The following is a 25,924-nucleotide window of genomic DNA, read 5'->3' as shown; positions in this document are numbered from 1 at the left end:
GTCAACTCGTTTCCCCCTGGAGCCTCACTGGTCCAGGAGGAAAATGCCCTTTACTGGGTACGAGGATCCAGGCCCTCCGCTGAAAACCCCGCCCACCCGCATAGTTACCAAGAGTAAGCATCAGAATGACCTTGCAAGGCTGCCAGCACCACCCTGACTTTTACAAATGAGGAAACTGAGGCCACTGAGGCCACACATCAAAGCCACACAGCTAGGATCTGAGGGCGGCTCTGCCCATCTCCCCGAGCTTCTGCCCTTGACCCCAGCACCTTCAGTAGGCTCCCAAAGGGGCCGGGAGCAGGTCAGGCCCGCCCAGGGTCACTCCAGCCCCACCCACGCAGAGCCCTGGGGCCTGGCTACTGGGATTACAGGAACCGAGGAGGGCAGAGGGAGGAGGTTCCCACTGCGCAGATGGGGCTGTGGAGGCCACGGCAGGAAAGGGTCTGCCCAGCTCCACGCAGGGATGGCCGAGCCGGGACGGGGGCCAGGGAGTATGGGCTCCCATCCCAGTGCCCCCCCCCCGCCCCAACCCCTCCCAGCTCACGAGGGCCGTGGGACCCCCTGGCCACGCCCGACACGCAGCAGGCGCTCTTTCCGGCTCAGTCCACGGGGCGGTGAGAGGTGCGGCTCACTATCTTGTCGGTGCCCGATAAACGATTCCTCAACGAACCCGCCCACAGGGCCCGGTGGGCCTCAGAGCGCCGAGGGGAGCCCCCCCCCCGCCCCCGCCCCATGCAGACCCCAGAGACGACTTTCTGTGGCAGGTTTATTTGATGCTCGAGTCTACAGGTTCGGACCCACACGTAACGGACTGCTTCACGGCCGCCAGGGGCTAGTGTGCGCGATTTCTGAGGGTCACATTGGATGACACGCCGCAGAGAACACGGAAGGACGAGTGGACAAAATCATGAAGACGAGAGACGCTAAAACGTGCCTTAGTGTGCAAGTGGCTGACCTAAGGCGGGGACCCGGGTGACTGGTCTGAAGCGCGGTGGCTTCTCACCACCAGGCGCCGGGGACGGAGACCGGAGCCCAGACCCGGGGCGGCCCGCTTCCCCAGGGCCCGCCTCCCCACCGGCGGCCCCGCCTCCCGCCGCGGGCTCTGAGGGACCCCGGGGTGACCCGGCGGATGAGGGCAGCTGGGGACACAGGGGGTGGGAGAGCAGAGTCCAGGCGAGGCAGCTCCTCTTGGCTCCTTAACACTGTGACGAGGGACAGGGAGGACAGCGCTGCTTGCCCGGGGACTGGCCAGCCCAAGTCTCCTCCCCTGCTGGCAGCTCCAGAACATTCCCTTTGGCCAACAGCCACAGAAATGAGCGCCTGCCAAGACACATGGAGGAGAAGGAAAACAAGACACCGAAAACAAAACAGAAGTCCCCACCGCGGGGAGCAGAGGGACGGACGACGGAACTCCCTGGGGGAAGGACTCGCAGCTCAGGGTCCTGCCGCCTGCACCCACCCTGAGACTCCAGCTCACTGGCCGTTAGTGTCTTTGGGCTTTTTTTTTTTAAGTTTTTTTTTTTCTTTTTTAATACCCAAACCTTCCATTTTCAAAGCTTAAAAAAAGTTCTTACTTAAAAAAAAAATTCTAAAACGGACGAGGCGAGCCCCAGGCCCGGCCTTTCCACCTGGCGGGCTGCTCTCCCACGGGCCGCGCCGCCAACACTGCCCAGCCCGGCACCGGCACCGCGGGGGCCGCTCCGCTCCGGGCTGCGTGGCCGTGAAGGCGGCCGGCATCCCCGCTCAAGGAAGAGCAGAGCAGCCCACCCTTCCCTAAACACCCCCACTGGAGCTGAGCTTTCTGGGGAATGTGTCGGTTATCAGGAGGGAGGGGCGGGAGGCGGAGAGAAATAAATACCAAGAGCTACGGAGGAGCCGTCCTGGGCCTTGGGGCAGAGCGGGCCTCCCGGGAGGAGGCCTGCCGTCCCAACGCAGCGCTGCCGCCTCCCAGACAGATTACAGGTCTCCGGTCTCCCCAGCAGGCGCCCGCCCCGGGGGCCGAGTCTCAGGGGGAGAAAGGGGCCAGCCCCCTCAGGCACTGTCCTGCCGCCCTGGCTCCGCTCACGTCCACGCCCGGGCTCCTGCCCTGGCCGAGAGGCCGGGGTGGCCGTCCCGGGGTTCCTGGGTTCCTGGGCCAGAGGCCCCCTCGGTGGTCCCGGCGCGGGTCAGGCCTGCTCCTTGTCGGCCCTCCACAGCCGCTCCTTCACCTCGGGCGGCAGCGTGCTGAACAGGTCCTCCTCCACCACCAGGCCGCTGCGCTTGAGCAGCGGGCACTCGCCCAGCTCCACGGGCAGGCACTCCAGCCGGTTGCCCCGCAGCTCGATCTGGGTCAGGTTGGTCAGCTCACCCACCCGCGAGGGCAGTGACTGCAGCACGTTGTTGCCCAGGTGCAGGGCCCGCAGCTTCCGGCACTGGAAGAGCTCCGGGGGCAGCGCCTCGATCTAGAGTGGAAGGAGCAGGGGGGAGGTGAGGTGGGCAGGCTCAGGTCTGGGGGCCTCTGGGTCCCGGGCCTCCCTTCCCCCCCACCTCACTCCCACCCTCCCTCCCCAGGCCACAGGCACCTTCTCTGAGGCCCACGTCCGCTCCCTGGGGCCCCAGCACCCGCATAAGCTGGCCCGGAGTCCGGCGTAGTCCCACCAGGACTTTAGGTCTCCGCCGTGCAGTCACCTCCTCAGGAAGCCTCCCCTCACCTCCTGGGTAACCCATGGCACCCACGGGCCCACAGCACCACTGATCTCTCGATGGTGGAATTGCTTTGTCACCTGTCACCTGGGACTGTGGGCTCCGAGAGGGCAGGCCCGGGTCCACCTTGTTCCGCACCTGACGCCCTAGGAAACCCATCACGCTAGCCAGCCACTATCAACCACACCCGCTCCTCTACTGCCCAGGGCTCGCCGGGACCCAGGCTGTCGGTCCTCTCTGGTTTAGGAACAATGTATGGGTGCTGGCTGGTATGGCTCAGTGGATTGAGCACCAGTCTGTGAACCAAAGGGTCGCTGGTTCGATTCCTAGTCAGGGCACATGCCTGGGTTGCAGGCCGGGTTCCCAGTGAGGGGTGTGCAAGAAGCAACCACACATTAATGTTTCTTTCCCTCTCTTTCTCCCTCCTTTCCCCTCTCTCTAAAAATAAATAAATATCATTTTTTTAAGACTTTATTTATTTTTAGAGAGGGAAGGGAGGGAGAAAGAGAGAGAGAGAGAAACTTCAATGTGCGGTTGCTGGGGGCCGTGGCCTGCAACCCAGGCATGTGCCCTGACTGGGAATCAAACCTGTGATGCTTTGGTTTGCAGCCCACGCTCAATCCACTGAGCTACACCAGCCAGGGACTAAATATAATCTTAAAAAAAAAAAAAAAAATTTATGGAAGTAGAGCAGCATGCTGAGAAAATCCCAACCCCTACGTGCTGCCGAGGACTGAGAATCCCGGCTCTGTCACTTCCCCTTCCTGGGGCCTCAGTCTCCTCATCGGTCAGTCACAGACTGTTTGCGAGCGCACGGAGCCCAGCAGTGGCCACTCGGAGTCCCCTTCCGATCTTGCAAAATGGGAATACCGGGCAATGCCCACTGGCAGCTTACTCCACAGGCAGGCTTGTTCTGAGCGCTGAGACGATGAACTCTTTCAACCCTGGGAACTCCCTGTAAATGTTCTGTGACCACCCGTCCCATTCTTCAGATGGGGTCACTGAGGCCCTGCAGAAGCTAACTTGCCGGTGGTGCACAGCTGGAAACGAAGGGCCAAGGGGGAACCTGGTTCCACACACGCCCTGCGCAGTGTCTGCACTGCCGGGGGAACCAGGAGCGAACTGGGGGGGCCGAGGGGGGCCACTGCCTCCCGGCGTGCGGGAAGCGCTCCACGGTGCCAGCTCCGTCCCCGCCCGTCTGCAAGTGTCGGCCGTGAGCTCTCACTGGGCCAGTGTGCCCCGAAACGACCTACTTCAGACGTGATGGGCAGGAGGGATCCCGCCAGCTCTGCGGTGGCTCTGTCACCGTCCCCATTTTCCTGCTGAGGAGGCCGAGGCCCGGAGAAGTGAAAAGGGATGCCACAGAGCCAGACAGAGCCAAGGGGAGCGTGGGCCTGGCCTTCTCGGACTGGGAGCCCGGCAGGGGCCGTCTGCCACATGCGGCGTGGGGGTGGGGGGCCGTGCAGCCCTGGGCAAGGCCCTCCCGCCCCCCCCCCCAACCTCAGTCTGCCCACCTGTGGGACAAAAAGGTTGGACTAGAGAGGCCTCTTGGCTGGGACCTCCTGGCAGACTCGGGCCTCCCTTCTGAGAACCTGCGCCTCCTGCTGTGTCCTGTCCCCGTGACCATCCGCCTACCCAGGCAGCCAGGTGAGAAACCTCGTGTCACTGGAGACAGCTCCCTCCTCCCCACTTCCCACCCAGCCCCCATCCTGAGGGTTCTACCTCCGAAGTCTCCTGGAAATCCGTGTCTCCCCGTCCCTGGCGGCTCTGCCAGTGCAGGCCTGCCCCCGCCCCTGGGGCTGCACACGGGTTTCTGTCAGCTCCCGCCTGCTCCCCGGGCCCCTCCGCCCCCACACTGCAGCCAGAGCAATCTCCACACTGCGGGCCGGCCTGCCCCTCTCTCCACTCAGCCAGCGCGAGTTCGGCGAACCCATGCGCTGAACGAAGAGAGCCAAGGTCCCTGTCTCGAGAGCTTATGGCCTGGTAAGAGGCATGGGCGTGAGATAAACAGAGATTCGGTCACTGACAGGAACCGGGAAGAACAGGATGCTCCTTCCAGCCCTTCGGGGGAAAGTCCAGATTCCAGGGGTGGCTCACCGTGCAGTCACAGCAGGGACAGAACCTACTGGGCTCCGCCTTGCCTCTCACCGGGCTAACTCCCCCTCATCCTGCAGGGCCAGGTGAGATGCCCTTCCTCCGGGAGGCTGGCCGGCCCTGCCTTAAGTCTGGGCTGAGGCCGCTCTGCGCTCCAGGAGCCCCGTGTCCCAGCACAGCTCTTCCCACACCGTGCTTGCCGTCTTTCCCCGCGAGTCAGTGAGCTCGGCATGGGCAGCCGTGGGCATGCTGCCCCTCGTCTGTCCCTGTGCCCCAGCACCTCCACGCTAGGAGGGCCTGAAAGGCATCTGCCGAGTCAATGAGCGAAGGAATGAATGAGTGGACAAAGCATGCCTGCTTTGTCAGGCACTCCTTGGCACGAATTTAAACCTGGGGGAACTCGAGTCCAGGGCCTGGGCTGGGCCATACCGGCCCGGCCTTTTGAACTGCAGGCCAAGGTGGCCCACGGGGAACCATCGGGCCTGAGGATGGAGGGGCCTCCAGCTTAAGAGGACGAGCCAGACGCAGACAGACCCGCGGCAGCTGTTTCCCCTAGAAGGCCGCCGGCATTCCAGGGCGTGGGGACAGGACGTGATTGAGCTGTGCAATGAACAGGGTGTCCGAGGGTCTCCTTCCTGGGGACAGCGTGCCTGCCTGCCGCCAGCTCCTTTCCTGAGGGCTGACCTCAGCCTGCAGTCACGACCTAACAGGCGTGCCTGGGGTGTGCGGCGGGGGGTGGGGGACAGGATGGGGAGCCAGGCTGGCTGCTGGCCGCACCCTCCACAGGGTAGGAGGGCGCGCCAAGCTCCAGTGCCCACACAGCCCCCCGGGCAGCGCAGGCGTCCCTAAGGGTCGTGGGGTGACCACGGCTGACCCAGCTCCAGGGGCAACCTGGCCCCGGGCTGCACTCTGGAGGAGCCCCCTGGTTCCCCACACATATTAGAGAAGGAGCTGGGTTTTGGGGCTCTCCAAATATGGCTTCTCAGCAGCAACCCAATTTTCCTGACCACTGAGCCTGTCCCGGGCCCTGCGGGCGGACTCTCCAGGGCAGGGCAGCCTGGCACCTGACCTCCCCCCTTTTTCATTCCCATAGGCACGCAGAGTCCTAACCTGGGGAGGGAAACGGGATTTGTCATCACCTCTGACGTATGGAGACAGGCTGGTCTGCAGTCAGAGAGGCTTAGGCAAGGGCGGGGAGCTTCTCAGTGGCATGCCCGGGCTCTCCGATCTCAGTAACACAGGAGAAGGCAGGGGCACCTCAGGGTCTGGGGCTGCTGGGACCCTGGGGTTCTGGGAACACCGTATCCTGCACGGGGCTGACACACCGCAAGTGCTCGCTGACCGGCAAGACCACTTTAGGGCACCGCCTTGGACGGAGGCACAGAGGCGGTGGCCGAGCCGGCCCCTCCCTGGATGTCCCACCCCTGGCCACAGAACCCCATCTCCACCCACCTCAGTATAATCTACCCTGAAAGCAGGGGCCCAGAAGAGACCTGTGCTTTCCACTGTCCATCTCGCTACAGGTCCCCGGGGCGGGTAAGCGGGGAGGTCCCCCCGGCGCTGTGGATCCGCTCCTCCCGCAGAGGCCAGACCACGAAACCACAGGGGCACCCTGCCCTCAGCCTCACCCGCCTACCTCTGTGGGGGGCCTCGGGTGGGGGGCTTCCTGGGCCAGGCAGGGGGCTGGTGCGCAGAGGCCACACAGCGCAGGGACTGCCAGCTGTCTCCCGGGTGCGGCCTCCCACACTACGGGCCCCAGACTGTTTGCACAGTGTCCTCCCCAGAGGCAGGTGGGGACAAGCCAGCGCCGACCAAGCCCGGCTCTGCCCGCCGCCGCCCCCAACGCAGAGGGCAGCGCTCGAGGAGTCGTGGAGGCAGTCTGGCTTCCCCTCGGCTGGCCACCCGCCGCCACCACATGACTGCGTTCTTGGTGGACCCAGACTGGAGCTTCAGTCCCTAATCTGGCCCAGGACAATCCCGCTGGCTCCTGAGCACCTCCCCTGACCCCGCTGAGAGACAGAGGGAGAAAATCACAGGCCTTGGGTCTCCTGCCCACGCACACTCCTGCCTACGAGGAACCCACACAAGGGCACCTTGGGGACAGACCCCAGCTGACCACACGGTCCCTCCTGGCAGGCGAACTCCATCGAGTTCCGCGGTGGAGACAGGCTCTCAGCCCCAGACATCTGATTTGGCAGGTCTGGAGTGGGGGCGGGGGAACCTGAAATGTTACACGCTCCTCCCGGGCAGTTCTGGGAAGCGCAGGTGAGGTCCTGAGACACGGGGCCTCCCAAGCACCCCGCCAGGGGCCGCCAGGGGCCACCAGGGGCCAGCCCGCACGCGGAGCCGGGGGAGGGGGTGGGGGCAGCGCGGCCACTCACCCGGTTGGCCGTGACAGCCAGGTTCTGGAGGTTCTGCAGGAGGCCGATGTCGGCGGGGAGGAAGGTCAGGTTATTGTGGCTGAGGTCCAGGTAGCGCAGCTTGCGGCAGTAGAAGAGCTGCGGGGGGATCTTCTCGATCTTGTTGCGGTTCAGGTAGAGGCGCTCGAGGTTGGTGAGGTTGCCGATCTGGATGGGGATGTAGGCGATGTGGTTGTACCACAGCTTAAGGCAGGTGAGGCGGTGCAGGTGCTGGAAGCTGATGATCTCCTCGATGGTCTTGAGGTTGTTGTCCTTGAGGTCGATCTCCTGCAGGTTGTGGAGGCTGAAGATGGAGTGCGGGATGCGCTCCAGGTCGCAGCGGATCAGCTCCAGCTCCGTCAGGTTCACCATCTTCTTGAGGCTGTTGAGGACGATGAGCTTGGTGCCCTCGTTGTTGATGGACAGCTTCTGCAGGTGCACGCCCACGTCCGTGACCACCTGCGGCAGCTTGCTCAGGTTGCTCTTGAGCCGCAGCACCTTGAGGCGCTTGAGCTCGCGCAGGCCGTCGATGACGATGTAGCGGTTGTTCTCGGCGCTCAGGTTGCCCGTCAGGTGCAGCTCCTCCAGCGTCTTCAGGCTGTAGATCCACAGCGGGATCTCCTTGATGTCCGTGAACTTGATGTGCAGGGCCCGCAGGTTCTCGCGCAGGAAGGCCAGGGCGGGCGCCTCGATCTTGGCCGCCGTGTGGTACAGCCACAGCTCCTGCAGGCCGGTGAGCTGGGCGATGCTGGGCGGGATGGTCACGTCCGGGATCAGCTCCAGCTTGAGCACCTCCAGCTCCACCAGGTCGAACACGGTGTCGGGGATGCCGCTGAGCATGAACAGGTGCAGCTCCAGCTTGTCCTGGGCGTTCTTGGTGAGCCGCTGCCGCAGCTTGTCCAGCGTCCACTCGTTGTTGAGGTTCAGCTGCCGCAGCTTGTTCTCGCTCACCTCCGACAGGAAGACGGCGAAGCGCTTCGAGTAGAGCGGGTCGTACTGGTCGATGAGGTGCAGCATGAAGGCGAAGTCGTTCTTGACGTCGGGGATGTCGCTGTAGCTGCTCTCCTCGCGGATGGACTCGAAGGAGTACTTCTTGAGCGAGCGGCGCAGCATCCACCACAGCGTGTACATGCAGATGAGGCCGTAGAAGATGACCAGGCTGATGTAGAAGGACGCCAGGATCTTGAAGAGCGTGGCCAGCGGGTGGGCGCACCGGTAGGTGCGGTAGCCCGTCAGGCTCTCGATGTCCACGGTGCAGTCCACGTCGAACTTGATGTTGTGCACGTAGTAGACAGTGTAGCAGATGATGAGGATGAACTTGATCACCTTGATGATGGTCTGCCGCATGTAGAGGCGGTACACGATGTCGCCCTCCTCCACGTGGGTCCGGAACTTCTTCACCTTCTCAAACAGCGCCTTGGCCTGCTCCCCCTCCTTCTTGTCCAGCACGCCGGTCTCCGAGCGGTCCACGATGCCCTGCTCGATGCGAGACTTGGTCCTCTGCAGCATGGGCACGGTGGCCTCCACGTCCTCGCTGACCGTCGACGACTTCTTGTCCATGGAGCCGTTCATCTTGCTGAAGGCCGGCTTGGGGTCGCTCTCCTCCACCACGGTCTCCGACAGGGCCCGCGTGGTCCACGGCGAGTCGAAGCACTTGAGCAGGATGGACACAAAGTGCTCCAGCTTCGAGCTGGTGCGCGGGAACTTGAACCAGAAGTTGCTGCAGGCCAGGAAGATGAGCGTGTGCAGCAGCACCAGGTAGGGGAAGTACTTGGCAAACCAGTGCAGGCGGTTCTCGTAGCACACGGCGTCCACGTAGTTGTACTGGTGCCGGTCCAAGTCGTACCGGATGCCGGTGGGGCCCGCGTCAGGCATCGGGAGGACAGTCGAGTTGGGGTAGGAGGGCTCCGGGCCGGGGGCCGCCCAGCCCCGGAAGGAGTCGTTGCAGGAGTCCCTGGTGACCCACTTGCAAGGCAGGCAGATCATCTTGTCCTGGGTGACCTGCAGCGTGCCCCCGAAGACTGCGATCATCAGCATGACGATGGAGATGTAGTCGGTGAACACGTCCCACCACGGCTTCAGGATCCGGTACGCCGGCTGCGTGTCCGCGAAGTAGCGGAGCTCTGTCACCGGAATCATGGTTCCACCTGAAAGGGTCCACGTGAGGGGGTTACTGCAGGTGGCCTGGCTTCCTGGGACCCCGGGGTCAGGGGAGGGAGACGACGGGCCTGCCGTCCAAAATCCCACCTCCGGTGAGCCAGGGGTCAGAGCCTGGCCGCTCGAGGGGGGGCCCATGGACTACCCTTTCTCCAGGAGCCACGTGGTCACCGACGGCTGGGAAACCACCATGGGGGTGGGGGGTGAAGGCAGGCAGCCCCCCCCCCATTATACAGCAAGAAGGCTGAGCACTGAGATCAGGACCCGCGCTGACAGATGGCTAATTCGCCCGCACAGGAGCCCCCCTGCATTCCAGCAAGAACATTCTGGAATTCCCGGCTGGATCCCGTCCTCTTACTGATAAGATTGACTAGAGGGTCTTGCTGAAAACCCCCAGTTCCCTCGGAACCGGCTGCCATGAGCCAGCAGCCTGAAGAGATGTCTGCAGAGTACAAGCAAAGCCAGAAAGAGAGAAGGGGGCTTAACATGGACTCACTTCTACAAACCAAACAGGGAAGTGCGGGAACCCCTCTGTGCACGTGTGCAGGGTCCCGGGGGCCCTGAGGGGGCCGGAGGACACACACCCAGCGGGTGCACCCCAAGAAGCGCTCCTGGGGGAGGGGGCACGAGAACTAGAGCGCGCCTCGCCCGAAGTAGGACGACACCATCGCGTACGTGCGTTTATGTAAGGTCCTCTCTGGCGGTGTCCGTCCACGTGAGGATGGAAAGAAATTAGAAGCGGCCGCAGCAGGGCCTCTCCCTGAAGAGTCTGACTCGGCAGGGCTCGGGGAGAGCCGGGAATCTGCTCTGGCAATACGTGACTTCGGGGACACTCACGACTGGCCCAATCTGGGGAACGCGAGACGAGAAGCCACGTTCGGGAAACCCGGCCGGCGGCACACGGGAGGTGCGCGTCACAGCACACGTGGGTAAGGAGCCCCGTCCGCGGCTGCTCTGCCAAGGCACGAGGCTCTTGTAACCAGCAGTGAGGCCGAACCAACGGGAGAAAAAGGTGCTGGGCGCTTGCGGGAGAACGCCTGGGAAAAGTAAACGGTGTAAGGGCAGAAATGAAACCCCCCCGTGAAAAGACCACCCAGGGTTGCCCACTGTTAGCTTTTCTTTCCTTTGAAACTGATTTTAAAGGGGAAGAGGAAGAGAGAGAGAGAGAGAGAGAGAGAGAGAAGCATCGCTTTGTTGTTCTACTTATTTATGCATTCGTTGGTTGCTTCTTATATGAGCCCGGACCAGGGATCAAACCCACAACGTGGGCATATCAGGATGACGCTCTAGCCAACGGAGCTACCTGGCCAGGGCCTGTTACCTTGTCAATGAGTAATAACCTTGTCCTTTCTATGTGTATTTAAAAAAATAAAATTGATCTTATGTTACACCCTAGTTTTAAATCTACACTTTAAAGTTTAAATACCCATTTTTTTTATTTTAGTATTTTATTTATTTTTGGAGAGGGAGAGAAACATCAATGTGTGGTTGCTTCTCACACACCCCCAACTAGGGACCTGGCCCACAACCCAGGCATGTGCCCTGACTGGGAATAGAACTGGCGACCCTTGGGTTTGCAGGCCAGAGCTTAATCCACTGAGCCACACCAGCCAGGGCTAAATACCCGTATTTTAACAAATGGATCTAGCTCTGCATGGTGAACCAAAGGATAGCTGGTTCAATTCCCAGTCAGGACACACGCCTGGGTTGCGGGCCAGGTCCCCAGTAGGGGGCGTGTGAGAGGCAACCACACACTGATGTTTCTCTTCCTCTCTTTCTGCCTCCATTCCCCTCACTCCAAAAATAAATGAATAAAATCTTAAAACAAAAAAACAAAAAAACAAATGGGTCTGTTTCTCTTGGGAGAGGAACCAGGGTGCCCAGCTTAGGGGACGGGGCCACCTTATTCTGACTACTGATAACAGAAATAATGACAACAGTAACGGATGCTTCATAAGACGGGGCCTCCTGTCCTGGGGCATCCTGGGGCGGGTGGGGAGGGCAAAGGGGGATGCACAACAGGACCCCGTGGAGGCATCGGGGCACCGAGAGGGCTGCGTGCCCAAGGCTGAGCGGGCCTTACCACGGCGTCCCTCGTGGGATCCCTTCGGTGTCCGACTGCGGGGCCTTCCTTCAGCCCCACTCCACAGCCGGGGGAACTGGGTCCAGAGAGGTGGAGTCCCTCTTATGACCCACGTCCCCGCCTGGGTCCTTACCGCTGCGTGGCCTTCTCCCCGCCCGCCTGCTCACAGGCCCCTACTCCAGGGGTGCGGAGACGGAGCACAGGAGCGCGGCCTCCCCACCCCCCCTCCGGGTTCCCAGGGTTCGGGTCACCACGAGGCCAGCAGACGCCAGCACTGCCCTGGTGAGGCCGGCAGGCCCAGGCCAGGGGTGCCCGCCCCACACGAGGGGAGGGCCCAGGCCCTCTAACGACCTGCTGGCTCTCACACCACCCACACGCCCGGGAAAGTGGCACTCCAGGGGAGCCTGCTGGACATGCGGCTGGCCTCCGGCCGAGAGACCCCCGAACACTCAAGACACCGGGACAGTCGTCCCTCCCTCCCTGGCTCCCCGAGCCCACACTCAGGGGGGACACGCAGTCACGGGGGAAGGGAAGGAGGGAGGGACCAAGAGGAGAGCGCCCACGACAGCCTGCCCTGGAAAGTCCAGGACGAGTGGGCCGTGGCAGGGCGCCAGGTGTCGGGGGCGGAGGCAGCTCACGACCAGGCAGGATGTGGTTGCAGCCTCACCGTTCCGGAGGGGGAATGGGCGTGTCGGGAGCCCGGAGAACACCCAGCCGCACAGCGGGGCGGTGTCTCTGGGCCCCCGCACCCCGGGCTCTGCGTTCGCGACCTTCCTGACTCCTGGTGCCACGCTGGGGGCCGGTCACAGCTCCGTTCCAGGGTGAGGGAGCCTGAGGCTCAGAGAGGCGGGGAACGGCCCAGGCTGTTCCGTCCCAGCACCCCCGCCTCTCGCCCGCTCACACACACACGCCCAACACCCGGTCTCGAAGCACATCCTGAACCCTGCTCAGTCTTTGGCTCGGGCCTGTGGGGGCGATAAAGGTGACCAAGGCGTGTCCCCCACTTCAGGGGTCTCTCGATCCAGTGTGAGTGTGTGGGAAAGGGTGGGACAGACAGCGGGGCGCCCAGACAACTGGGCCCTGTGTGCGAGGGGGGGCGGCCGTGGCCACAGCAGGAGAGATGGGTGCCAACCCCGTGCCGGGGAGGGCTCGGAGGAGGTGGGCCTTAGACAAGCTCCCCACCGGCTCGCAGCCTGAGGTCCTGCACAAGGGGAGGGACACCGCTCGGGGCCCCTGGGAAGGGACCGTGGGATTCCCTGCGTTTACAGAGCTGAGTGCAGAGCGGGGCGGGCGGTTCCGGCTGGTCTCAGCTCTCTCGGCCTCCTCCTCACCTGGGGGAGCACCAGCAGCTGCTTGGGGACAGGAGTCTTCAGCCACAGTAGGTGCTCAATAAAGTCAGAGGGTCTCGAGAGGGCCCCTGAGGGGGCGACAGGGCCAGAGCGGGTGCAGCAAAGGGCACGGGCTGCGCGGTGTGGGGGGGAGAAGCGGCCTCGGTCCCAGGCGGATCGGGGCTGGCCGGCCAGGCTGCGGGGCGGGGGAGGACCCCAAGGGCCGTGGATCCCTCACAGGCAGGGAGCTCAGGGCAGCCACCTGCCCCGGGAGCTGGGCAACTCCAGGGGACTGAACACCTCCGCACCCACAGTTAGAGCAGCCCCACTCACCTGGACTGGCGGCCGAGGCCGAGGCCAGGAGCTTCCCGAGCCCAGGTGGGGCGCGTGGCTTCGGTGCCCCTTTTTCTCTCAAAAACTTTGTCATAGCGAAATGCACACAACGCAGAATGTACCGCCTTCGGCATTTTTAGGGGCTCGGCCCAGTGGTGTCAAGCGCACCCCCGCTGCCGTGCGACCCCCAACGCCCCCCAGTCCGGAACGCTCGTCATCTCGCAGAGCCGAGACTCCGTCCCCATGTGACACTCACTCCTGTTTCTGCCGCCCCAGCCCCTGGCAACCACCGTCCCACTCTCTGTTTCTGTCAGCGTGACAACTCCAGAGACCTCGTGTCCCTGGAACCGCCCGCTATCTGTCCTCTTGTGTCTGGCGCATTTCACTTAACACGGTGCCCTCGGCTTCATCCACGCCGCGGCGAGCGCCGGCATGCCCTCCCTGCGCAGGCCAAGCAACATCCCTCACGACCACTTCACAGGCAAGGAGACCGGAGCTCAGGGACGGAAGCGACCTGCCAACTCCGCACGCCTGTGCGTGACACCAGATCCCCTCCAGGGGCCCTTCGGATAGGGCAGACCCCACCTGCCAGCCGCCTCCGGGGTGCACGGGGCGCATGGGGCCCTTCCGCCCCCTGCCTGCCTTAGCCCTCCAGAGCCAGCGCCGCCTCCTAGCGGAGCTGTGGGCGCGGCTTCTCTGCCAGAGCCTCGGCTCCCCTGTCTGGAAGAACCTGTCACAGATGGGACCGTGTTTTGTAACAGATGGTCGAGGCACCAAGGGGTGTGTGATCGCAGAACTCCCAGAAACGTAAGAGGAAGACGGTCCAACAGGAGGAGAAACGGCCACATGTATGAACAGACGACTCAAAGGGGGAAAATGCAAGTGGAAATTAATACACGAAGTAATTTAAAGTAGAACGATCAGATGCCACTTCACTCCCCTGCCGTGGGCAGCCATGCTGAACGCCCAGGAACAGGTCAGGGTGCACATGCCCTACAACCCAGCAGTTTCTCTGAGTCACAGACCTGAGAGCGTCACTAGACACGCACACGCACGAAGCCACGGACAGAAACCCTCACTGAAGAGTCGTTCCTAACAGCAAAAACTCTGCTGAACGTCATCAAGGGGAGGGATGGGCTGCTCCAATCACACGATGGAAGAGGAGAGCAGAGACAGCGAATGAACTGCAGGCGCATGGGCAGGCCTCAGAAACGTGCGGAACCACACCCTGGCCGGGTGGCCCAGTTGGTGAGAGTACCGTCCCCACACACCAAGGTTGTAGGTTTGATACCCAGCCAGGGCCCATACAGTGAATGCGTAAATAAGTCAACAACAAATCAACGTTTCTCTTTCTGTCATGCAAATCAATAAATTAAAAATAAACAACAACAACAATAAAAAACAGCCCTGGCTGGTATGACTCAGTGGATTGAGTGCCAGCCTGTGAACCAAAGGGTTGTCAGTTCGATTCCTGGTCAGGGCACATGTCTGGGTTGCGGGCCAGGTCCCCGGTGAGGGGTGTGTGAGAGGCAACCACACACTGATGTTTCTCTCTCTTGCTCCCTTCCCCTCTCTAAAATAAATAAATAAAATCTGTTTTAAAAAGTTGAACTATAAACAAGCCATAGAGAAATACACTGATTATGTAAGGTTTTCTATAAGGCATACAAGTGGGGACTCAATAATAAAGGTTATCGCCTGGAGGGTGGGCCCCTTGAGTCCAGGCTTCCCCTGCTGGGTGGGTGTTCCAGGAAGCCGTCCATGCCACTGTGCCAGCTGGCGTTGTTGTGGGAGGCCGTGTTCTGCTTCAGTGAATTTTTCCTTTAAGACCCAACGCATTTGCCCATTTCATGGCGGGTGATTTACGAGCACACCTGCCCACACCACTGAGTGCTCAGCAGCTTCTGACCAAACACATCATGACCCCCCATGCCCCACCCTGATCTCGCTCTCAAGAGACTTTTTTCTGTTTCCCTGGTCGAAAAAAGGCCTCAGAGGGAAATGTTTTGCTGATGGGGAAGAGGTGAAACAAAAACCGGCAGAAGCACTAAAAGGCACCAAAATCTACAAGTTCAAAAACTGTTTCGAGCAGTGGAAAAAACATCTCCATAGGGGCACCGCATCGGGTGGAGTGTGCTCTGAAGGTGACTGAAGCTTAAAAACCTAAGAATAAATACACAATTTCTCATAAACAAATTGGTTTATGAGAAACCAATTTGTTTCTGGGTTTGCTGCCCCCCCCTTCCTGTGTGCGTGCGTGTGTACACATGTGCACAGGTGTGAAAACTTCCCCGGGGGCCCCAGAGTCAAGGCAGTAATTTCACTTTGTGGGGGAAGCAAATGGGATTGAAAAAAGAGACTTCACTGTGCCTGAAATAATTTGAGAGAAAATCTGAAGCAATTACTGCAAAAACTAAGGTTTGACAAAGCGAAGTCCTGGATACAAAGATACTTGCTTGGTTTTATACTTTCCTGTGTGTTTAAACCATTTCACACAAAATTCACTGGAACAATCATCCTGGCTGGCCCTCTGGTCCTCGCACCTGCCAAGCTCTGCTGGAGGCGGCAACCGGACCCGGTTGCCAGGGCAGCAGATTCGGCTCCTCCTTCCGACTGGCCTGCTGCTCACCGGGCGCAGCAGCACCTGTGGTCTCTGAGGATGCTCCAGGGGCAGCATCGCCCCTTCCTGACCCCGCCCTGCCCCCAGGGCAATGCAGAAGTGGGCAGGGTGCGGCCAGACCCTTCCCACGGCGCTGCTCACACAGGTGGGGAGACGTGGGCCCGGGCCCCTGCAGCAGGGCTGGGGCATCCCTGGTCCCGGGAGCCGGATAAGCAGCCCAGAGGCCCGGTCCTCCCCTTGGCAGCAGACAGATCTCAGGGAGCGCGAAGAACACGCACTTTGGAGTCGGGGAGATGCAGGTTCAAATCCAGCTCTACCATGAGACAATTCCATGGCCCCAGGCAAATTATTTAGCTGAAGCCCCTGCTTTTGCCACTTTAAAATAAGAACAACGCTGCCCTGGCCGGGTGGCTCCGTTGGTTGGATTGTGTCCCGTACACCCAAAGGTTGCGGGTTCAATCCCCAATCAGGGCACGTGCCTGGGTTGCAGGTTCCATACCCAGTCGGGGCAGGTACAGGAGACAACTGATCAACATTTTTCTCTCACATCAGTATTTCTCTCTTTTTCTCTGTCTCTCTAAAATTGGGCGAGGATTAAAAAAGAAGAACTCGACCCACCTCAGAGATCTGTATGCACTGACCCAAAAGATGTCCCAGTGACAATAAAATAATAAAGCAATAAAAAAAAAGAAATGCTGACGAGAATGAAAATTTACGATCCGTGAAAGAAGCCAGTCACCAAAGGACAAATACTGTACAATTCCACTGCCACGGGGTCCCCAGAGTGGGCCGATTCGCAGAGACAGCAGGTGGAATGGGGTGCTGGGGGCAGGGGTGCTGGGGAGCTGGTGTTCGACGGGGACAGAGTTGCGGTTCGGGGAGACGGAAGGAGTTCTGGGGGCGGACGGTGGCGATGGCTGTGTGACGCGAACGTGACGATGCCACTGAACTGCGCACTTAGAAACGGTGAAGGTGGTAAATTTCACGATTCTCACACACACACACACACACATACATGCGTGGTGTGTGTGTGCTTTTGAGATCCTGACCCGGGGATCTGTTTTCCTTCCACTGGCAGTAGAGAGAGGAAGGGACGGAGAGAGAAACATCCACGTGGGAGAAACACCGGTCGGCAGCCTTCCTCGAGCACCCCGACCGGGGTTTGAACCCGTGACCTAGGTGTGTGCCCGGACGGGGAGTCAAACCTGCAACCCCCCGGGGCGTGGGACGATGATGCTCCAACCAACGGACGCACCCAGCCAGGGCGTATGTTATGCGTGTTTTACCACAATAAAATAAAATTAGGAAAAAGCGTAGAATCCCATTCTTATCTTAAAAAAAATTGTATCAGTAACAGATGTATTACTGTATGCAGAGAAAAACCTAGAAAGCTATACATAGAACTGTATGTGGTTAAATTTAGAGGTACGAATTTGGAGAGTGGTCTACATTACACACTCTTCCACTATTTAAATTTGGTACTTTCCTAAGTTGGGGAAAATACTTGGGGAAAACGCCCGCGGGCTTCCTCACTGTGTGGTTTCCGAGGATCCTCAGAGCTCACAAGAAGTGTCCGCCGTCCACTACGGAAGAGGAAGGCCAGCCCGCTCCCACCCGCCCCGCCCAGGCGGCCAGCCCACTCCCGAGGCGCAGCCCGCTCCGCAGGGGAGCAGGGCTCGGGGCGGGGGAGCTCAGACCACGGCCTTTCCTCTCGGAGCCTCGGTTTCCTCAGCTGGCCAAGGGGAGCATTACGGCTGCTAGCTCAGAGGCTCCCTGCGAGATTTAAAAAGGGGACGCGCGTGGTGTCAGCCCGGTCTGGCACAGAGGAAGGCGCGCTACAGTCACAGCCCAGCTGCCACGGCACAGAACCCTCCCAGAATTCAGGGGCAGGCGCCCAGGTGAGGGCTGAGCCGGAAGCGCAAACTCCCCCAGCCCAGCCCAGACGCCCAGAGGCCCCCAGCATCTATCTCCGGGGCTCCTGGAAAGGATGGGGGTGGGAGCTGGCACACCGTCCCCCTCGTTGACTTCCTCCCGAAGCTTCTTACACAGAAAGGACACTCGTCCCAGAGGAAGACCACCCGATGAGCTCCAGCCCCACCGCGGCCCGGCCCGCAGAGATCTGGCTGCCACACCTGAGCTGCGGTGGCAGGCGAGGCAGTGGGTAAACAGGGCACAGAGAGCCTTTTGTTGAAGCCCCGAAAGACAGGCTGGGAAACCGTCCCAGGCAGGAGGGAAGGGGCTTGGCTGGCGTCCCTCCTGTACCACGGTTAGACCGGCCGTCCCTCCGGCACTCTCCCAGGGAAGGGGGCAGGGCCGTTCCTGCGAGGGGGCCCCAGGGAGACACTGGGTCGCTCGCTGGCCTTGTCCCAGGAGGCTCTGAGCCTGTGAATCTGCTCCCCGGCCAGCACCCCCGGCTTCCTTTGGTCCCAGAGGCGGGAGGGAGAGGGTGTGATCCGTCCCAGGGCGCAGGCAGCCCCCGCCCCAGTGCAGGGCACTGCCCTCTGGGCCCCCACACCCCGCTGGGATGAGTCAGCGGCTGGGGGCGCTGCCTGGCGTGGCCCTCTTCCTGCGGGGGAGGGCACACCCTCTGGTCCCAGGGAAAGGAAAAGGGGAGACAGTCTGGGCCAGGGTGGGGAGGGGAACGGGTTTCAGTTCCAAAATGCTGTCACACTTGGGCGGGGCCTCCCAAACAGGCTCGCCTTCCTGCAGACTTGTTAGGGCGGGGCCTGCCTTCGAGGTGAAGGGTGACAGGTAAGGGGCACCCACCTTGGACTTGCCCCGCCGCCGTGGCCCCGCACACAGAGCCGGGAGGCCGGGCCGGAAGCGAGGACTTCCCCTCACCCTCCAGGCGGGCCTTGGAGCGGCCGGTTGCCATCACCGCGCCCAGCACTCCCTGTGCCTCAGTCCCGGACCTTCAAGCAGACCACGGAGATGGCGCCGGTGCGTGGCCTCAGGAAAACCACTTCGCCTCCCAGGGCTCGCTCTGGTTTCCTCATCCGTGCAATGGGGTGATGAGCCCACTCCTCTCGGGGTGGTGAGGAGGACTGCAGGAGGCAGGCCACAGAAACCCTCGGCCCAGTGCCCACTACACAGTACGACTCAGTAACGTCAGCCCCTGTTATTATCGTGGTAAGGTGTATCGGTCCCTTTAAGGGTCCGAAGTCTGAGGCCCAGAGAGGTCAAGCGACCTGCCCAGGGCCACAGAGCGAGATGGGGGGAAAGACCACCCCAGGTCCGACTTTGCATTGTGCCCATCTGCCGCAAAGGCAAGTTGGTCTCCTGGGCCCAGCCCGGCTCCCAGGCCCCTGGAGGTGCTCCCTGGGACAAGAGCCCCTTCTCCCGAGGGCCACCCAGACGGCTCTGCGGGGGACCCCAGCAGGCCACAGGCAGACGCTGCTGGGTCTCGCAGGTACAGCTCTACGGAAACCTTAGGAGGAAGCCAGGTGCTGGGCCTGGGCCTGGGCCTGGGGGGAGGAGAGGCCTGAGACACAGGTTCCGAGCCGCTATAAAGGCCAGCGCTGCCTTCCAGACGGGTTATAAAATGTGGGCAGGAACAGCCAAGGGTGGCGGGGATCCCCGGGGACTGGGACTGCAGGGGCGCGGCCACAGGTGAGACGCCAGCGGCCCGCTCACCGGGCCAGAGGGGCTGCCCCCGGGGTGCTGACCCAGGGCGCGGCCGGGAGACGGGAAGGGCAGGATCCCCACGAGGCCCCGCCCCTGGTCGCCCCCGACTCCGTCTGTGGGAGGGCCAGGGTTTGGCAGCCGTGCCTCTGCGGGTGTCCAGGTGGCACGCGAGAGCCGTGGAATTTTACAGCCGCTTTCGCTCCGGTGCAATGTTACTCCGGGCCCGAGGCACCGCGGGCGCCTGCTGGGTTTTAAGGTTTTAAGCCCTCGAGAGATGCTTAGTGTAGAGCTCGTCACAGATGCAGCCGAGACACACCAGGGGAGGCAGCAAGGGGCGTCGTGGCCGGGAGTGAAAGCTGCTCTAGAAACCTCAGCCCCAGGCATCCTGGGCGAAAGAAGGTCGGATGCCCCCCCCTCCACCCTCATCCCCAACTGCTGGGAGGTCACTAAGACCCCCGGTACTGAGGGGAACTCAGCTGGCTTCTACACCAGGGGTGTCAGTCCTGGTGGCAGAGAGACTCGGTCACCAGAGGTGGGGACCAGAGCGGAAAGAGTCACCCCGGTCAGTGTGTCCTGGCGTGGCCTGCAGACCGCCAGCTCACGGTGGCCTGGGGGGCTTCTTCAGAGTGCCGGCTCCTGGGCCCGGCCCCCCGACTCTCCCTGCGCACCCGTGTGGTGGGCTCCGGGGAAAACGGCACTTCCGACAGGCCCCCAGGTGACTCTGAAGCACCCCCAAGCCCCAGCACCCAGAGAAGAAGAAAAGTAGAAGGTGGGGAGAAAGCACAGGCGGCCAAGGCGGAGAGAACCGGGTCTGAATCCTGACTTTGCCACTAAGACAACCTGGGGCAGGAGCCCTGGTCCCTCCAAGTCTTGGCCTGCTGGCCCGTGAAACGGTGACACCACCTCGCACGGGTGGCCGTGGCAGGCGAGGTAGCAGACGTGTGTAATGACCCGGCACCGCGCCGAGCACTCAGCCCGCGGCCCCTGAGGACGGCCACTGGACCCGAAGGCCCTGCTGCTGGAAGGGGGGAGGGGACAGGGGCCCGCTCCTGGGGCTCTCTGCCGGAAAGCGTCTCCAGAAGGAAGGAGACCCCAGGGAAAGAAGGAGAGGGAGAACCGGGGGAGAGGGAGAGGGTCAGGCCAGGGAGCCCGAGAGCCCCAGCAGGCGAGGGAGACTTCTCGGGCACAGACCTCACCCCCAGCTCAATCCTGCCAACCACCCCCCACCCCGTTCCCACAAAACCAGGCTGCCCGACAGGAGCCCCTCCTGCTGAAACCCACCCTGAGGTCGTTTGGGTACCAACAGAGCATCTTTGGACCCCAGGCCTCAGGGCGGCCCCCCACCTTCTCGCCTGCCTGCCCACCCTCAAGACTAAGACCCAAAGGAAGCATTGCAGGGGAACGAGGACCGAGGCTTCTGCCAGAAACCACCAGGGTAAACAGAGTCAGGGCCAGACTCGGGCACACGTAACAACTCCAACTCGTGTGTGTGGCCCGCGCCGTTCCCTCCACGCTGTCCCTGGCACGGAGGAGGAGGAATTCTGATCCCAGATAAGCAGGGCCTGCCGCTTCCTGCCCGTCGCAGGCGGCCGGAGACTGCAGCCGAGGCCTCGCCTCGCCTCTCCCGGTAGGACAGAGTTCCTCCGAGCCGACAGGAAACTCCTGCAGGGCAGCGCCCAGAGTCGCTGCCCTTGTCCCAATAAACAGGAGAGGCAGCGAAACCACACACCAGGCATTTCCACCCCCCTCTGCTGCTGCAAAAGCCCCACGGGGAGGGAAGGAGCACTAAGGGGGGAGAACCAGAGTGCGGACATGCCGACGGGAACGCACGCTCAGACCTCCCCTGGCCTGGGAGAGGGGTCCAGGAGCGACCACCGACCACCAAGGAAGCGAGAGCGGGCTGGGGCCAGCAGCTGTACCGGGCTTGCTTTTGGACGAAGGAGCAAACAGCAGTGATACGCGTGGGAGGATGCACCCCACCCCACTCACGTCGCTGGAGGGGGGTCACGGGGGACTTCCGCTTTCTACATGGCGTTAAAACCAAAACATTATACAAACGTAATGAGCATGCAAGTATGTTGGTAATTACAAAAAAAAATAGTAAGATTACTATTTCTTTTAAGGCCCAGGCTAGGGGGGGCCAGGCCTTCCTTAGCAAAAAGCTGAGGTAGGCAGTGAAGGCAGGGAGGCCTTGGGGTGGCACCCAGCAAAGGACCCGGGCCCAGAACCCCCGGCTCAGGTTCCGGTCCCATGGCCCTGCCTTCCTTCCTCCCTTCCGAGTTTGGGTACGTTGCTCCCTCCCCTCAGCCTCCGTCTCCACATCTGTACACGCATCTGTACACGCATCTGTACACGGGAGGAAGGCCACGGCCTGAGCTTCCTCGAACGACCGGACGGGATCACGGAGCAGGGTGTGTTCCCCAAACCACGGAGCTGCTATGACTCGGGGCCGCGTCCTGGGACGCGCACCCAGCCCAGTGCCTCTCCCCACTGTTGACTCGGGGGATGAGGTGCCGGTGTGGTCCCCGTCTGGCGATGAGGAGACCGAGGCGCACAGCGGCGTGGCGGCCGGTCCACAGTCACTCACGGGCACGAGAGGACCAGCTGCCGGTCCCCACCAGTGCACCTCCCGCCTTCGGGGACCGTTTTCCAGAGTGCAGGCTGAGAAACCCCGTCCCCACCGAGGTCCACCCGCACGGGCCAGGGAGTGTGGGAAACTCGGCCCGCTGGTCCCTCTCAGAGGCTCGTGGGGCTCACCGCGACGCACCGGAGGCTCGTGCGGCAAGGACGAGGAGCTGCCGTTCCCCGCTGGGGACACGCGTGCTCCAGGGGACACACGCCTGGGAAGTGTGGCCACGAGACAGCACCCGCCACAACCCAGCCCGGCAGAGCGGGGCTGAAGCAGGAAGGGCGGGGGCGGCAATGGACGTAACCCTGGCATTCGGAGAGGACAGCAACCGGATGCTGCTCAGCTGGCCCCCGAGTCGGGAGGAGCGGGAAGAGTTCAGTCTCCTGCCACCTCTGCCCGAGACGCCCGGGGCCTACGGGCAGAAGAGCAAGGGCTGCAGAGACGGCGGAGGTCCTGCCCTCTGCTCCCCGGGCCAGGGAAGGCGCCTGGGCAGAGGCCGGGGCTGGCTCGGGGGGAGAGGGACCCAGTCCTTACCCCGGGGACGGCTCTGCTATCTGCGTGCTGGCTGCCGGTGCTGAGGCTGGCCCCCTTCTGTCCGGGCAGGGTCCTGGCATCTCTTTCGTTCCATGGAGCTGCCTCCCTACGAGGAAGCAAGAGCTGCTGTCAGCGGGGATGTGCATGACCATCAGAGTTACCTGCTGTGCTGCCAACATTTTCCGAGTGCCTGCCTGGTGCCAGGCCCTCAGCTGGGTTCCGGGGCGACAACAGAGAGTCAGGCAGTCTACTGGGGAGAGGCCAAGTCAACAGTGACAGCCGGCTCTTGAGGGCCCAGGGCTCCGCTGCGGGGAACCCAGAAGCTACGGGACCACGGAAGAAACACCAGACCCGCACTGCTGGCTGGGGTCGGGGAGGGCCCCCTGCAAAAGGTGTTACCTGAGTCGACTGCTGAGGAAGAGTAGGAGTTGCAGAGAGAGCATTCCAGGCGGGGGGGGGGGGGGGGGACACATGTTTGCGTGGACGGGAAAGAACAGGGCATCTAGAGAATGCTGCATGATTCAACCTGGCTAGATCCAGGGCTGGAGGTGGGCCGTGGAGAGGGATGAGCTATTGTGGGGTGAGCCAGACTCAGGCAGAGACAAATCCTCAGCCCAGACACGTAACTTTGACTCAAACGCAAACCCCAACCATCATCTGTTAGTCAAGAGGCATTTGGTGAGCATCTACTACCTGCCAGCACTCTGACCAGAAACATCCGCACGAGTGAGCAAGACAGGTTAGCCGGGTGGGGACAGAAGCGTGCTCAGACTGCAACGGGGGTACGGGGAGCATCTAAATCAGCCAGGAGCTGGGGGCGTGGCCCAGCCATCAGGGAAGGTCAGAGGATGAGGAGTTGTTGGCAGGAAGGAGGGGCAGGAGAGGAGGTGAGGAGTGCGGGCAGAGGCAGACAACAGAACTTGAAAGACTCTAGGGGGGCTCACGGAGTCTTTCAACCATTTATGCCACAAGCATTATCGCACCTACTCAGTGCCAGGCACTGTCTTGGAAGGAAGGAAGCAGGAGATGGTCCCCAGCCTCACGGGGAGACGGCGACCCAGGAATCCCACAGGGAGTGATGGCAACTAGGCAGAAAAGCACCTGGAGCTGTGAAGCCACAGGGGCCACCTAGGCCGGCCTCTCCCCCGACCCTGCCCTCCTCTGCGAGGATGGGGACACCCACTAGTCAGTCCGGTCACTTGCCTGTGGCAGATCCGGGACCAGAACTCTGGCCTCTGGACTCCTGGTAAGTGATTCTCTTTCTACTCCTTCCTCTTCTGGGAAACACACAGTGACCAACCCCTACATATTCACCCAGAGCTGATGCCTCTTTTCTCGGGGCCGCCTCTAGAATATTTCTATCATTAAGCTGTATCAGTGTCTTCCTCTCTGCCTCTCCTCCCAGACTGCAGCTCAGGAGGCCGGGAGCTGTGTTCTGCTGGCACCATCCCTGAACCGGGCCAGGCACTTACTCAAAGAGCCCGAGTGAACAAATGAGTGAGTCGGGGATGGACAGAGTGTGCTGGGCTCTAGGGTTCCACACCCATCCCACCTGACTCCTCGTGAGGTCTTAGACTACTTGCCTGTGCCTCAGGGTCCCCACGTAAACACCCAGAATCATCTCCACTCTCAAGAGTCAGGAATCAGGCTGATCCCTTCCCTCCTACTGGCACGGGCCAGGCCAGGCCAGGCCAGGGGCAGCCGATGCCCAGCCACATCCCTGAGTCCTGACCTACTGGGGGAGTCCTCGCGAGCCCCTCCGTGCAGCAGGGCCACTCCAAGTCTGCAAAGGAAGCCGTTTCCTCCTGGGCGTGCCCGAGGGAGGGAGCACACAAAGCATCTGCCTGAGTTCTGGCAGGGGAGTCACAGACATTCTTGAGCCCCTGCCATATGTCCCACGGCCCCCGGAAGGCAGAGGGGCACTGGACCCAAACCCAGAGTCTCCACGCCTGGGAAGACAGGGAGGCAGAGGCCACGTAATCCATGCCCTAGCGTTTCTCCAAAAGCCAGTCCTCCAGTGCAAGACATCTGCCCTTGCCCCTCCCTGGTGAGCCAGAGGAAGACTTGACCTTCACGAAGGCAATGCCAATGTGAACGAGCCACGGGCACTGCCCAGTCCCTCTGAACAAACTCCCACTCCTCCATCCTCTTCACAGGAAGGGTCACCAACAGCAGACCTCCCCTCTCCGCCTCCAGCTTGTCTGCTCCAGAGAGCAGGACATGGTTGGGCAGGGGTTCTATGGGTTCCTAGTGGAAAAGGCGGGAGAGGCCCTTGGGGGGCTTGTGGCGTCTCCAAATCCTTCTTCCACAATTTAGGCCCAGATCCCCTTTCCCTCCCCAAGCTCTCTCTCCCTCCTCATCCTCCACAGGCCTCCTGGGGTGAGGCAGGGAAGAGGAAGGTCAGGAGAATGTGGTCACCAAGGGAAGCCCCACCCTTTCGGCCAAGTCCCCACCAGGAGGAGGCTGTGGACACCCCCCAACCATCTCTCCTCCTTTCCAAAAAAGGCAGCAGTTGCATCAGCTGAGAACCAGCGGGATCTTGGTTCACTCCCCTCCAGATCAAGGGGAAGGAGTCAACTGAAGGAGCAGAATCATCATCATGAACCACAAGGGTCCGGGGCTCTGTTCCTTCAGCCTGAGAGCCAACTCTGCTGGAGCTCCAGCTCACCCACAGCGGCACCAGCCCGGACCTAATCAGACCTGGCCCGAGGCCCCGGACCCAGCACCAGTCTTCCCGGGGACCCCAGCCCTGACAAGCCGGAAGCACCTAGCCAGGGACCCTGCCCCCAAGTCAGGGCACTTCTCCCGCCAGATCAAGGGGAGGGAGGGGCCCAAGGGGAAAGGAAGGGTCAGGAGCCAGGAAGAAGGGAGCAGGGGGAACCCTTGAAGATGAAAAAGAGCTGGTAAGGAGAGAGCCCAGAGGTGCGAACTCTACGAACGGGGAAGTGTGTGCAGAAGTGAGGATCTGGGGGAACCCAGGGGATGACAAGGGGACCTGGGGGAGCCGAGGCGGAAACTCCCAGTAGTAGAGCGCAGGGAGGCACGGGGTGCCAGGGAGGGGGCTCGCGCGCCGCGGCGCCGGGGAGAGGGTGCGGTCCCACAGACCCGAGGAAAGGGGGACACCCGACACAGGCAGAACCGAATTGCCGCGGGAGGCCCCAGGGAGCCGGCCCTAGCGGGCAGGGCCAGAGCTGGCGGGGCGCGCGGAGCCGGACAGCTGGCCCGGGGCGTGCAGGAGTGGGTTTTGAGAGGTGACAGCTCACGCCCCTTTCCCCACCCCACCCACTCACCTGGGCCCGCCGCGTCCGGCCGCCCAGCAGGCAGCCCCGGGGCCCCTGCCGCACAGTCCCGCCACCGGCCGCGGCGCCCCTCCGGCGCCTCCTTTTGTTTGTCCCTCACTGCACCACTCAGCCTTCTCCGCCCCGGAAGTGACGTCACCCA

At 62.0% G+C, this 25,924-nt stretch overlaps 1 protein-coding gene across 1 annotated transcript; it reads right to left on the bottom strand.

Annotated features, from left to right (window-relative positions):
• Nucleotides 1-752: 752 nt before the first annotated feature.
• Nucleotides 753-25,924, bottom strand: LRRC8A (leucine rich repeat containing 8 VRAC subunit A). The gene is made up of 4 exons (XM_045846421.1): nt 25,774-25,924; nt 22,484-22,589; nt 7,158-9,322; nt 753-2,441 (listed from the first exon to the last, which is right to left on the bottom strand). The coding sequence occupies exons 3-4, from the start codon at nt 9,312-9,314 to the stop codon at nt 2,166-2,168; spliced, it is 2,433 nt and encodes an 810-aa protein (XP_045702377.1). The 5' UTR covers nt 9,315-9,322; nt 22,484-22,589; nt 25,774-25,924; the 3' UTR covers nt 753-2,165.

This window comes from Phyllostomus hastatus, unplaced genomic scaffold, assembly GCF_019186645.2.
Source record: "Phyllostomus hastatus isolate PE091 unplaced genomic scaffold, TTU_PhHast_1.1 phas_contig_495, whole genome shotgun sequence".
NCBI lineage: Eukaryota > Metazoa > Chordata > Mammalia > Chiroptera > Phyllostomidae > Phyllostomus > Phyllostomus hastatus.
Note: the sequence above shows the minus strand (reverse complement) of the source record. Positions and strands in the feature narration are given on the sequence as shown.

What these genes read in the sequence shown, in the direction of transcription:
- LRRC8A (XM_045846421.1), bottom strand. Translation starts at nt 9,314, where the DNA reads ATGATTCCGGTGACAGAGCTCCGCTACTTCGCGGACACGCAGCCGGCG. An exon ending in TGGCTGTCACGGCCAACCGG is followed by an intron (nt 2,442 to 7,157) that starts GTGAGTGGCCGC and finishes CTTCCACTCTAG; the next exon opens with ATCGAGGCGCTGCCCCCGGA.